At 33.4% G+C, this 14,607-nt stretch overlaps 2 protein-coding genes across 2 annotated transcripts; both read left to right on the top strand.

The window, feature by feature from the left end:
- The first annotated feature begins 1,246 nt into the window (after positions 1-1,246).
- LOC133818929 (sphingoid long-chain bases kinase 1) lies at positions 1,247-9,735 on the top strand. The gene is made up of 9 exons (XM_062252041.1): positions 1,247-1,457; positions 1,774-2,544; positions 2,649-3,020; positions 4,168-4,261; positions 4,347-4,384; positions 5,794-5,940; positions 6,824-6,923; positions 7,967-8,904; positions 9,167-9,735. Exons 2-9 carry the CDS (start codon positions 2,044-2,046, stop codon positions 9,311-9,313), a joined length of 2,337 nt encoding a protein of 778 aa, XP_062108025.1. The 5' UTR covers positions 1,247-1,457; positions 1,774-2,043; the 3' UTR covers positions 9,314-9,735.
- A 1,784-nt stretch (positions 9,736-11,519) lies between these two features.
- LOC133818928 (ferredoxin-thioredoxin reductase, variable chain-like) lies at positions 11,520-12,461 on the top strand. The gene has a single exon (XM_062252040.1). It carries the CDS (start codon positions 11,656-11,658, stop codon positions 12,205-12,207), a length of 552 nt encoding a protein of 183 aa, XP_062108024.1. The 5' UTR covers positions 11,520-11,655; the 3' UTR covers positions 12,208-12,461.
- Positions 12,462-14,607: the final 2,146 nt, after the last annotated feature.

The following is a 14,607-nucleotide window of genomic DNA, read 5'->3' as shown; positions in this document are numbered from 1 at the left end:
AGAAGTTTGAAGAATTTTGCATAATCAATGGAAGAGATTAACTAATATAACCTCTTCACTCTGTCAAATGTTATCAGCTTTGTCAATATTTATTTTTAATTCATTTTCTCATAAGAGTACTCATTAGAATTTTTTTTATCATACAAGTAGTTTAAATTTGTCAATTTCTATGTAATTTTAGAAAATGTAGGGCATTCATAGTAAATTGATTTTCACCCTTGACAAATGGAGTTGCCAACTAATAATAATAAATAATAATTTCATCTCAGAAAAAAAATAGTGGATTTTGAGTCAAACAAAACCAAATTGTTTTCAATTAGATATATACATATTTGCATTCCACACAATTTCCCAAGTAAATATTTTCGAAGTAAAATGCAAAATAACATCACAAATTATAAGAGCAAATAACAAATAATAAAATTTCAGATAAATTAATTTTTTTTTGTTAGTAGTTTGTGAAGATAAATATTTGTTTCAAGTACTTGTAAGAATCGTCCACATATCACATACTAAAATTGGATGTGATTGAATTTGTTTCAAGTACTTGTAAGAATACTTCTATGTTAGACTCTTCAAATGTCTTTTATAACTTTGTTCTTTCTATCCCACTTTGTTGTTTTGTGTCACGTGTGCATGCATTTATGTATATAATACATAAAAGAAATCTCTTCAAAATTACTGATAAAGACATGATATTTATCTTAGCGTAGCGTACAGGATCTTAGCAAAGGGATCGGCGGTAATAAAACAGATCTGTCTTTTTTTTTTCTTTCTATAATTATGATTAAATAAATAAAAGAAGAATCTCACCATTAAATTCACCTTTATTATTGTGTGCCTTTTCTATTACTTATATTTATCCCTATAAGCAACTTTTTTTTTAATTTAAAATATAAAATTATTATATGTTTATTCATACAAAACCTTCCACTGCAAAAATAAATAAATAAAAGGTGCACCGTCTTTTTTTAACCTTTTTCACTGAAAAAAGTACAATTTAATTATTTATTAATTATTATTAATATTGTAGTGTGTATTATTCCAATAGTGCTGTTGAGTTGGCTGATATAAAAAAGTAGACATACGTGCAGTAGTTGTAGTTGGCGCAGCCTAAAATTATATTAATTCAAGTAAATTATTTATTTATTTCTTTGTTTTAACAGCACAGAAAATTTAAATATATATATTAATTTTTTCATGCCCAAAAATATAAAATAAAATAAGAAATCGAAAGAGAGAGGTAGGGGACGATGGGTGCTTTTTTTAGGTTTCAGTGTGCGACTTTTGATTTTTTTTTTCTTATTGGCAGCATTACAATTTAATCCCAACAAATTAAAACAAAAAGTTTTAAAAAAAAAAACCTAAAAACCTCCTCCTTCCTCCCTCTTCTTATTCATCATCATCATCATCTCCGGTAACGATTGGGATCTGCGAAACCCTTTTCAACTCAGCTGGTAAGTTTCTCATCCTCTTCTTCATACTCATTCTCATTACTGTTCTTCATCTTCGTCATTTTGTTTTGGAAGAATTACAGTTTAGATGGAGTGGGTATCCGATCTTTTTATTTTATTGTCTTGCTTAAATTATTTTGAGAGAATTTCTGCATGTTTTGGTGAGCATGGGTGTGGTTTTTGTGAGGGGTTTTAATTGGGTTTTCTTTGTTGTGAGTGGAAGAGAATTATTTTGGGGGATGAATTTGATTCGAAGTGGATAATATGATTTTTGAGAAAGTAAAGATTGGAAATGTGAGAGAATTGTATGTATTTGCAGGTTTGTTGATCTGGTTTTGTTTGTTTATGAGTATCAAATTGGATTTGAAGAATTGGGTAACTGGAATTGGATCATCATCATCTTCGTCTTCTTCTTTAGCTGATGGCAGTACTGTTCTTCAACCTTATTATGTAATTCTTTTGGTTCTTTGGGCTTGGGATGGTTTTCAGTCTTTCTTGATCTTTTTTTATGTGATTCTTGGACTGAATTTGGATAGAATAAGATTTTACACAACAAGAAAAGAACGAAAGGGGAAGAACATAAAGAGATATGCAGAGTAGTGGGAGTGGTTCTAGGAATAGTAGTTTGCCATCTTTACGGGTGACTGTGCCTCAACAATCTCTTCGGCGACTGGGACTGTGTTCTCAGATTGCCACTGCTACTGGAGGCCAACACTCTTCCCCCATTGTCTTCCCCGAGAAGCAGAAGCGTAGCAGGGTGAAGAGTTCGAGGCGAGGAGGTGATGCCACTGCCCCTACCCCTTCTGATGATACTGAGAAACCAAATAATTTTGAGCATAGGATTGACATTGGTGGAGCACCAGGTGCTGGTGGCGGAGATGAAAAGTCTAATTTGTTGGGTTATGAGGTCTTCACCGGAAAGCTAATTTTGGACAAGAGAAAACTCATTAATGTTGATGCAACTTCATCTGAGGCACCAACACAAACCTCTTCTAGTGATATTTCTAACCAAGAAGCTGTTAATGCCAGGCTTACCAGCAAAGCTTTGATATGGGGTTCTCACAAGCTTTCTCTGGAAGATGTTATCTCGGTAAGATCTCCTACATTTTGTAAAAATGAGGTGATGGCTATGTGTTATGACATAAGAATGTTCTTTGGAAGAGGCAAATTATTAATAATTTTTATCTTTCACAGATTTCATACAATGTTGGTCTCAGACATTTTACTGTGCACTCTTACCCCTTTAAAAAAGGTGCTTGTGGCTTTTCTTGTTTTATGAAACCTCAAAGAGCACGCAAGGACTTTCGCTTCGTGGCTTCTAGTGTTGATGAGGCTGTTCAATGGGTTGGAGGGTTTGCAGATCAGCAGTGTTATGTAAAGTGTTTGCCCCATCCATTGCTTTCTTCAAAGAAGCAGGCATCTTCGGAATTAATTCCAGTTGATACTCCTACAGAATTGATTTTTAAATGTAAGAGTCCACCAAAAATGCTCGTCATATTAAACCCCCGATCAGGACGTGGTCGTTCTAGTAAGGTTTTTCACAAGATTGTCGAACCTATATTTAAGGTATGGTTTGCTGACATTTGCCCCCATGTTTCTGCTAATTCCTGCTTCATGAGATGAAATTATTACATTCCAATGCTATGCCTACTTCTTGCATGTCTACCTTTTATTATTATTATTTTTTAATTTGATAAGAAATGATGACTCTATTGTATTAAGGTAAGGAATAAGCAAAAACCAAAAGAGACCAGCAGAGGCAAAGCACCAAAAGCTAAACTCACACAACCCAAAAAACTGAGACAACAGTAAAACTTTGCATATCTACCTATTTGTCAATGCTTAATTGCTTATTTTTGGTGTCTTTGATTACCATGTTCTTTGTGATCAAAATGCATTTCTTGCAAGTGTTCCTTCTCCAGCTTGCCTACCTTAAAACTTAAAGTTACTAATTTATAGGTTGCTTCTTTTGGGTATATAGCAATGATTGTCTGTATTGAATTTTCTATACCTTGCTTTTTTAAGGGAGGGTAATATCAGTCAGTTGTGTTTTAAATGACACCAACATCATGTAGATGTTTAAACAAAGTAATTATTGACAGTTATGGATTCATTTAACAACAATGCATCTTTTAGTTACCATACATGCAGTGCGCGTAATAAATTAATCTATTTATTGCTTCCCTCTATTCCACCTTAAATTAACAAAAAGAGAAAGAAAGAAAAAAGAACAGACAGTTTCTCCTCCTTTAATTGCCATCAATCGCACCAAAAGTGGAAATTTTGTTCTTGTTATTTCCATTGCGGACATCAAAGCAAAGGGCAGGGTACTCTGCCACTATACCACCCCCTCATGCTGTCCTGTTAGCTATATATTATAAATTTGCAAATCGATATAGTTGTTTTTGCATCTAATAGTTTGTAAAATAATTATTGGTAGATTTACAATTTAACGATGTCAAAGTCTTAACTATTCCTAACAATGCCAAAATTATTTGGCAACTAAGCCTCGCAGTGATTTCAGGAAGACTATGTTACATTTTCTGATTAATCTTATAATAGCTGAGGAATTTTTGCATATTTATTTCTTTGACTTGACCTTTCAAATTGCATGTAGTTTCTTAATCTTATAAAATCTACATGGAGCTTTTTCGGACTTCTTTTTATTCGCATATTCATATTCATTTTCATATTAAAGTGTAAACTGCGACAGCTTGCAGGTTTCAAATTGGAAGTAGTCAAAACAACATCTGCAGGTCATGCTAGAACACTTGCATCCAGCGTCGATATCAGCAGATGTCCTGATGGTACTAACTGCACTGTTTTGTGACTTATTTTCATCTATTATATCTGATTTGCAATTTAGCACCATTAATCCATTTATATCATCAGGAATCATATGTGTCGGGGGGGATGGAATCATCAATGAGGTAAACCATTTGCTGCTTTAAATCTTGTAATTTCTTTTTTTTCTTAAATAGAAAATTAAAAATAAAAAAGTTGTTGGATATACAATGTCTTCTTATTCATTCTATGTTTCTTTCCTATCATAAGTTTTCTTTCGAGCCACTGTAATTCTTTGGCTTGGGCAAACTCTAGAAACTTAAACATTTTCTTCTCATATTTTTGTTATTGCTAATTTCTGTTCTTTATTCAAAGATATTTAAAATCAACTTATTTATTGTATTGTCAAGATATTACTTTCTTTTGGTGGTGAAGGTGGGATTGCCATTCTTGTAGGACGAATGTATTTATTCATTTACTGTTTTATTGAAAGGATTTCAAGGTTTTGATTTACATTAGAACACATGTCAAGATTTAATTTTATGTTGCTAGAAAAATATTCATTAGCTTCTGGATCATGTGAGTAACTGCCATCACTGAGACACATCTAATTATTATATTCACCAAACATGTCATGTTATATAATGTTGCTAAGTTTCTTAATCACAGTGGTCTTATCTGGGCTCAAGTCAGTGGGTTTCCACTTTTTACCCCTGGTACACACAGACTGTAATTCCTACTTTTTTCCACTGATAGATACACGCTGTAAATTGTAGAGAAATTTTCTTTTGGTGATATAGAAGTCTTATAACATTGATATTGTTTATTAAATCTCCCTTAGAACAAACTTAAACTAGAAGTCTTATAACATTGATATTGTTTATTAAATCTCCCTTAGAACAAACTTAAACCTTATACTTTTGAGCATTCAGTGCTCCTCTTTTCCTTTTTTGCCCTATAGTTTTCACATGGAGAATCTTAGGGCCTGTTTGGCATTGTTTTCTGTTTTTTGTTTTCAAAATTTTGTTCTCAGAAATGATAACAGAAAATTATTTTTGTAGTTTTCAAAAAATAAGAGGTGTTTGGTTAATGTTTTCTAAAAACAATTTTTTAGTTTTATTTTTTTTTAAATCTTAAATAAAAAAATTAACAAATATATTTACAAAGAGAAAAATATTTTAAAAGTTTGTAATAAATAATGAGATAAAATAATTTGAAAGAAAAAATGATGAAAAATAAGAAGTAAAGTTATGAAAAAAATTTTGCGAACAACAGAAAACAACTTTTTGTTGTTCTCAAAATTTTCTGTTTTTTGTAACTTTGTTTTTAAAAATTATTTTCTGAAAACAATGCCAAACACCCCCACTTGTTTTCAGAAAACAGTTTTTAGCTTTTAAAAACAAAAAACAGTTTTTTAATTAAGGTGCCAAACACCCCCTTATATTTTATGTGTTCAGAGTTTACCTGTCCTTTGGTTTGATGTTGTGAATTGAATTAGATTTCATTTTGCTATCTTCTATCTCTTTTCTGCAAGAACTTAGTGTTTCTGTCACAGGTTCTAAATGGGTTACTCAGTAGAGACAATCAGAAAGAAGGAATTTCTATACCAATTGGAATCATACCAGCTGGTTCTGATAATTCACTTGTTTGGACTGTTCTTGGAGTTAGAGATCCAGTTTCTGCTGCAATGGCTATTGTTAAGGTACCCATTCAGCTAGAACAGACAAGTTATTTCTTTTGAATTTACTTCTTGTCCATTTAGATTTTACTGCTTTTGGTCATCATACATCATAATTTTGAGTGTGGATTATTCTTAGAAGTTGGATAGCTATTTGATTTCATTTCTACGTAATTTGTTACTGCTTAATGTGGCTATTGATAGACATTTGTGTGTTTTTTTAGTTATTGATAAGACAATTATGAGTACAATAAGGATGATGCTAAGTCCTAGGCTTTACATTATTTGTATTATACATTCTATAGCTACAAAGGTAACATTGCTGATTAATCCTAGTTATTAGTTAAATATACTTCTTTCTGGCTTTCACAAGTAGTGAGGGCAGATCTACCTCACTTGATAAGTACTTCCAGACAGCCAATTACTATGATACCTTTTAATTAAACTTATTTCTAATTTTAGAAAATGAACTAAAATCAGCAATAAACATGGCCTTGAAATGTAGATAAAACTTCCATAGCTGGTACTTGAATACCAAGAACAAGAAGTTTATTATAATTAATTTTGGATGATGTTAGTCCATTAGTATCCCCTTGTCTTTGAACCGAAGGTGGCCTCTTTATAAATCTTTACTCAAGGTTAATAGGAAATTTATGAAGCTTTCTATATAAATGAGAGCCTTGTTCACTGTGCATCTTTTAATACAAGTTGGTGAGGGTTTTTTTATGGTAATTTAATGATATTATGCTCAATTCCAGTGATCATTTTTACACAGTTGTGAATAGTTAGGTTTAATTTCTGTCTGAATTTCTTTCAGCTTCTTTGTATAAAAATCCTGTATAATTTTATATATGATTGTTACTTTGTATCCAGTTGAAAAATATTATGTATTTTTTGTTTGTTCCAGGGAGGGCTTACTGCCACTGATGTTTTTGCTGTTGAGTGGATTCAGACTGGTGTTATTCATTTTGGGATGACCGTCTCATATTATGGCTTTGTCAGTGATGGTAATTCCTTCTGACTCAAGACAGTAATTTCTATATGAGAATTTATTAATTTTTAGGGTAAAATGCGAAAGAAAATTCAAAGGTTCTCAGTTTTTGCAAGAACATATTTCAGGTATAAAAATTGTATAAAAATATCCGAAGGTCTCAAATTTTTCAAGAAATGTCTCAGGTTTTTCATTTTTGCAAAAACTGTACCTATCCACTGGAGGATTTTAGAAGGCACTGTAAAAACCAAACGGCCTCATCAACACTCTAACATTAAACAGATGTTCAGTATTGAAGATAATGACACTTATTTTTCATAAATGAACTTATTTTGCCCTCAGACTTTCCCTCCTGGAGACCTCCATAGCATATGCTATATTTTCTTAGTCTCCGTGTATTGTAGATTAGGCAAGGAGTCTAGTTCAAAATAAATAAATAAAAACTGATTTAACTTCTTTTCGATGATGTTATCAGGCGTTCTTTCTTTTTTGGGAATGGGCATATCTCAATTTCAACTTAAAAAACAAGTTTGATGGACATGTGACCTTTGTGTCTTTTCCAAAAAAAAAAAAAAATAGTTTGATGGGAAAATATTGTGGAGTTGGTTTGTCAACAATAATTAGTTTTTTAAGTTTGTTAAAAATCAGCTGTTCCCATGGAGTTGTATGATAGCTTTTTAGAAAGTCTTTCCAAAAATTTCGTACTTTGTAACATGGTGGCATGTTGGAAATGTCTGCAAAATAAGAGTTATCTTTTTTTTTTTAACAAACTTTGTGATTCATTAGTATGGATTCTGTATAGACCGTACGGGTAGGGGAACAATATTTCTAGATTATATTAACAGGAGTTGTAAGGAAAATGGCACTCCTCTTGGGATGTGTTATTTGTTGATGTAATAGATGGTCATTCTTGATGATACCTTACCCTGTTTTTTCTTCTAATTTTTGTTTTTATGGTCATTAATAATTTAGTTTTTTTTAATATGAAAGAGTAAATCAGAAATAAATAAATAAATAGAAAAGATGATCACTGGTTTCTGTATTTCTTACATGGTGCAGTGTTGGAGCTATCTGAGAAATATCAAAAGCGTTTTGGTCCTTTACGATATTTTGTAGCTGGGTTTCTCAAATTTTTATGCCTACCCAAGTACAGTTATGAACTGGAGTTTCTTCCAGCAACAACAGAGGATCAAGAAGGAAAAATGTCAGTTGAACGGGAAGTAGTCGACATGTCAGATCTGTACACGGACATAATGAGAAGGCCAAACACTGATGGTATTCCTAGAGCCTCTAGTCTATCAAGTATTGACTCCATAATGACTCCTAGTCGAATATCTGGAGACTTGGATACAACCTGTAGTAGCACTCATGCTAGTGCAGAACCATCTGAGTATGTTCGTGGCCTAGATCCAAAATCAAAACGACTATCCACTGGAAGGAGCAATGTAAATTCTGAGCCAGAAGTTATTCACCCTCAGAATCCTCTGTCTACAACCCCTAACTGGCCAAGAACCAGGTCCAAGTCCAAGACGGATAAATCCTGGACTGGACTGACTGCTACCCATGATGCATCCAGGTGTTCTTGGGGCAATGTTGCATCACATGATAAAGAAGATATATCATCAACACTGTCTGACCCTGGTCCAATTTGGGATGCTGAACCAAAGTGGGACAGTGAAGCTACTTGGGATGTGGAAAATCCAATTGAATTGCCAGGGCCACCAGATGATGTAGAAGGAGCAAAGAAGGAAGTTACCATTTCCAGGTATGACGATAAGTGGGTAGTGAAAAAGGGTCAGTTTGTTGGCATTTTAGTGTGCAACCATGCATGCAGAACGGTTCAGAGTTCTCAAGTTGTGGCACCTAAAGCGGAATATGATGACAACACACTGGATTTGATCTTAGTTCATGGGAGTGGGCGTTGGAGGCTGATAAGATTTTTTGTCCTACTACAGATGGGCAAACACCTTTCACTTCCGTATGTTGAATATGTAAAGGTATAGGCAGTTTCTCTAGAAAGGTTTTTTTAAATTGTCTTGATTGATGAAGTCCAAAAGTGTAAATTGAGTTCATGAAATAGCACCATACTGCAAAATTTCATTCTTCCATGGCAGTTGAAGCTGGCGGAGAGTGACAAAGTAGTTACTACTTTGATCCTCTGGTATGGGCTTGGAAGGGTTATTAGATGTATTCAGTTGTCCTTTTTCCAAGTTGTATGATATATGGGGGATCATCTAACATAAGTTTCTGTGAGTGCAGGTTAAGTCAGTAAAGATTAAGGCATCTGGAAAGACCCACAACAGTTGTGGAATTGATGGTGAGCTTTTTCCACTCAATGGACAAGTTGTTTCTTTGCTTCCTGAACAATGCCGGCTCATTGGTCGTTCCTTCAGCCATCATGTATGACAACCTCGAACTTCCCTTTTATTTTGTGGTTCTTTGTTGGGTGCTAGGGACAGCTAATGCTTCTTTTCTTTCCATATTATGGAATAGGAGCATCATCATCATTCGTATACCAAATATAGATTACCTTCTTCTGCTTTACTGTTTCCTTAGCCTTCTGCCATTACAACCTTTGAACAACTGAGAGCCCTGTAAATTTTTGTTCGGTATGTCTGTGTTGCTTGTTGTTTATTGGTTTCCCTCTTTCCTATTATTTCTTGGGACTGGGTGTCCTTAGCCCTGTGTTTGTTATCCGGTTCGGTGCGAGCTGCTTTGTGTAATTGGAATACTGGTACTCTTTGTTGTGATGATCTTCATATTTGCTACATACAGAGATTTGTTTTGTAAAGTAATTGGTTATCGATCAGTCCCAATTTATTTCTTCAGATTTGTCATTTATATTACAACTCTAGGGATAGAGACCTTTCTTTATTCAATCAAGCCCACCTCAGTTTCTGGTCTCCTTTCCTTCCAGACATTCGAAATTGTTGAAATGAAATGAAATGATATTTCTTTATGTGGTCCGATCCAACCAAAGACCAAGTAGAGCCTGAGCTGAGACTTGAGCCTTAATATGGAGTTTGGTTTTGCCTTTTGGTCAATGGTTTGTGGAGCTATGTACTTAATAATTGCCAGTTGCCACATAGAACTCCTTGTATTGTAATGCATTATGATAGTTCCAATCTCCCATAAAAGACTAGACCACGCAGTTTGAGTTGAGCATTTCTTTTTTTTCTTTTTCTATTTTTCTATTTTTCGTTTATCATTTTGGATTGGATAATGGAAGCATCATTTTGTCATTTTGGTGAATATTTATTTATAATAGTTGGTGTAAAATGAAGACCACTAATTTAATTTGTGTGTTGATAGCTACTAAAGGAGAGAGAGAATAGAAGTGAGTGTAAGAAGAGAAAAGGATTTGGGGTTGAGACGTGTATGATTATTGTTGGATGGCGTGTAGATGTTATCCAATAGAAATAAAAATTCCCATTGAGATCTAAAAAGGGTCAAGACGGGGCTTAAAATCTATACCCACCTCTCCTTCCTCATCCTAATCCATTTTCACCGTCTTCTCTCTCTCCCTCTCCTAACCCTATTATGGCTAACATTTTAGGCAACAATGAAAATGAAACTTTCATTGCTTAAGCCATTTATATGTTATTTAATCTTTATTTATGTCTCATAGAATGTTGGAATTAATTTTGGGATAGTAAATATAAAGATAAACTCAAAAGCTTGGATGAGGAAAATAAATAAGGTAAGTAGGTGAGAAAAATATGTTAATGGAGAAGAAGCAAGACTAAATATAGTACGTGAGAAAAAAACATGTTTGTTAATGGAGGAAAAAATAATAATTAGGTCTACAACAAAGTTTATATTATTTTGGATTCCTCTATTTTAACTTAAATTTATAATGCTCTGTTTTAAAAAATATATTTTTGGACTATGTAAATTGTCAAATGTTTAGAAATAGTCACTGAAATTGAATTTTAATAACATATTTTTGTTTTCAGACTTTATTTATATGGTCGTCAATTTGAAAAATGTGAAGTCTTTATATGAGCATTTGTATGGAGTTATATTTGAAATTATTTTGACCAAATTTGAATTTATGAATCATTTTTAATTTTTTGACAAAATATAAGATCTAAAAATATTATTTATTTTAAATTGAGGAAATTAGGTTAAAATACAAAGATTCAAAATGGAATTAACCTTACAATAAATAATAAAATTAAATAGTTTTCAATGATGATAGTGTATTCAAATAAAGATGTTTAGTACTTCAGTGTTCCATTTATTGGAAATAATGAAAAGACTATTATTTATACATTATTATTAGTTGATTCGGTAATGATAATAGTTTAAAGACAAGTCTCTAGTTCTTTCTCCATTCTATATTTTGCTGTCTAATGATTTAATTTATATGCTATCATTTTATTAGTTAAATTTGAAATAAAACAGACGAGTAAATTTGAGTTACACATTTTTTTTTTATAAATATTACATATCAAAGATTTTATTCGAACTAATTTTAAAAATAAGTCGAAATCAGACGGTCACATAAAATAACAACCATTCGTTTGTGATCTGATCTTCCTTCTTTTTGGTTTTTCATTAATAAATTGTTATTTTTAATTATTATTATCTGCTATTTTAATTTAAGATAAATATTATCAATAAGAACACAGTGAACCGCGGAAATGGGAAATATCTGAACTATCTTACCCAAAATAAAGAAATAAAATTTTGAAGAGAGAAAAAAAATTGTTAAAATCATCCGAACTAGAAACGAAAGAAGAAAAATGAGTACGGCCACTATAGGATTATTGAGCTCGGCGGCAACCGCCGCGTCTTCCTTCACCCGCTCCGGCGCCGGTTATGCTTCACCTGATCATCCCACCATTTTCGGACCCATGAATTGTTCTTCCTCTTCTTCTTCCTCTCTATCGCTCTCATTTTTGCCTCCCAAAATTGCTTCTCCTATTACCAACAGAAGAAGAAGAAGAAGTGTTAGTTGTGAAGTCGCTATCAAATCGGACTCAACGACGTCGTCTTCTTCTTCCGATTTGTCGGCTTCGTCGTCGTCTCTTTCTGAAGAAGACGCCGCCGGAGTAGCTAAGGTTGGAGCGAGGGTTAGGGTTAAGGTGCCATTAAAGGTTTATCATGTTCCAAAAGTTCCGGAGATAGATCTTATGGGAATGGAAGGGGAAATAAAGCAGTATGTTGCGATTTGGAAGGGGAAGCAAATCTCAGCTAATCTACCTTACAAGGTTCAGTTCGTCACTGAAGTCGAAGGTCGTGGCGCTGTTAAGCTCTTGGCTCATCTCAAGGAAGATGAATTTGAGTACGTTTAGGTTTTCTTCTCCTTCAACTCCCATGGCTTCCGCACCAGGCAAATATCTGTTCTTTACTCTTTGTTTTCTACTCTCTCTATGGTGAAAATAAAAACTTGAATACATTATTGCCCAAGAGCTGAGTTCCCAATACAGTATTGTATGTAAATCACTTTGATTCTGATGTTATTACTTTTGATGTAATTGATATATTATTCTGGCTATACTGTTGTTATTGCCATTAGATTGTGGAATATATGCTCGTTTTTGGGTTATCAGGCTTCATGGAATTGTCTAGTCTATATTTTGCCATTTTCATGTAACTTGCAGGAAGAGTGACTTTTTTTTTGGATGTGTGGGAGCTTAATAATAAGGTTGCTATTTTTTATTTGAATCACATTTTATGGGATTTCTTTGTAGGGGTATATTTTCCATCTTTTTGTGGGATTGAATTAGGCCTATTGTAATTAACTTACATAATTCTTTTATTGAGCTATGGGTAGGTCTGTAATAACCTGTTCAAATGATTAGTGAATGAGTAGATAGCTTTTGAGTGTCTTTACTATTCTTTGTATGCCACAACGAGTAGCTAGGATTAACCTGATTTGATCTGTTTGAGTTTGATGGTTCTATAACCATTGGCTTTTGATTCTTTGACGCCTAGTTTGTATAAGTTCTTCAATTATTTTGATTTTACACTTGGCTTACCCTGAAATGATATCCCAGTGCTGATCAAGTAGTCTAGAGCGAGCTTCGGTTTTCAAGTCTTTGCTTTAAGCTGTGAAAGTGAGGAGTTATGGCTGTGTATTGTGCTGTACTAAATTGGCTTTTTGGGTATCGCTTCAAGTTTAAATAGGTTTTGTTCTTATAATGTCAACAATTCTAGAATATGAAAAGCTATAGTCACTCACTGGTACTTGATCATTCTGCTATTTTGGTGATTGTAAAGCTTGACTGGTCCGTTTAAAAGTTTAAGCTAGTTCAATGAGAATGTTACCTTACTCTAGGGTTCAATAATATTTTGACCATTTTTGAGGATTATGGATCGGAAGAGGACTATGTTCTGTATGTTGCACATAAAGTAAAAACGAAGAAAAGAACAAAAGAAAAGCACTCAATTACTTCAACAGATGTGCATCACATCTTTGTTGAAACTGGGTGGCTGCTTGTGAGATAAATAGGGTGCCATCTCCTATTGTCTCCTGTTTGGTGAATATTTATCTAGTCACTTTAGAATAATATTCACAAGTTGTCTTAGTGGTTCTTGTAATTATTTCAAATTTCTATATAAGTTTATACTATCAATGTGCTTCCCTTAGTGAGGGTAATAATGTAGACCGATTATGAGCAAAGGAACCCGTGTTACTCATATTACTTATATGGAGCAGATGAACAAGTATTATGCAAGGCCAATTTCTTAGACTGCCAACTAATCTGTTTTCTTTTAGTGACTGGTCACTGATATTGACAGTTTTTCTTCTTCTTTCATTTTTATTGCATTGTGTTATTTGTTATAACTTTGTCTTTCTTCCCTATTTATTTTATCTAGAACAGATTAATCTATTTGGAATCTTTAGGAAATAAAAGTTGTCGCCACTGCATTACTGGCGTGTCTTATGCAGCTGTAATGGAAGGTTTTATGATGGCTTCCTCAAACAACTTTGATCTTTTGCATTGCGGAAACCCATTAGTTCATGTAGATTTTAACTTCTAGATGAACTCTATTTATCTCTCGTCACAAATCTCATGGTTGCAACTTCTTAGAGTACTTTACCTCCAGCTATAAATTCCCATAGGTCTTCACTTTGTTCAACTCTTCTGTCTACTTTGGGGGTATGCTTTTCTGTCTTATTTTGTGGATGGCCGCTTTTACTCTGAAAAAATCTCGCATAGATACATATGTTCACCCAACATCCTAGTGAATAGGTGATCCGCATTTCTTATCACACAAAGATGCCATATGAAGCAACATTGGTCATCGCGTAATTAGTGGAACTTATTCAGAATTGAATTTCCTGTATTCTAAGTAGGCATAATAAGTATTTTGCATTTCACATAATAATTGGAACATATCCATGAACCAAATACCTTTAACAAATGAGTAACATTTATTTTGTTTGGATTTTCCAAAATGTGGAATGATCAAGTATGATTATGAGTAGGTGCAAGTTGCTCAAGGGTTGTGTTGTAGATGATGATTTGTCCGACTCCAGCAGCTCTATTCTATTTTTCTCAATCAGATGAAAATAGTTCTATTTTTTCTCAGATTTGGAGTATATGTAGCGCAGTTTTAAGGGCATTTCTTGTCATTTTGAACTAGAAATTACTGTTGTGACTTTCTGAAGAATATGATGCTTTTGTGCAGCTAAAATTGAGTAAGGCAAATATGGATTTTTAAATAGGGTATTTGGGAAACTAGAG

The sequence above is a fragment of the Humulus lupulus genome, chromosome 2, assembly GCF_963169125.1.
Source record: "Humulus lupulus chromosome 2, drHumLupu1.1, whole genome shotgun sequence".
Taxonomy (NCBI): Eukaryota; Viridiplantae; Streptophyta; class Magnoliopsida; order Rosales; family Cannabaceae; genus Humulus; species Humulus lupulus.
Note: the sequence above shows the minus strand (reverse complement) of the source record. Positions and strands in the feature narration are given on the sequence as shown.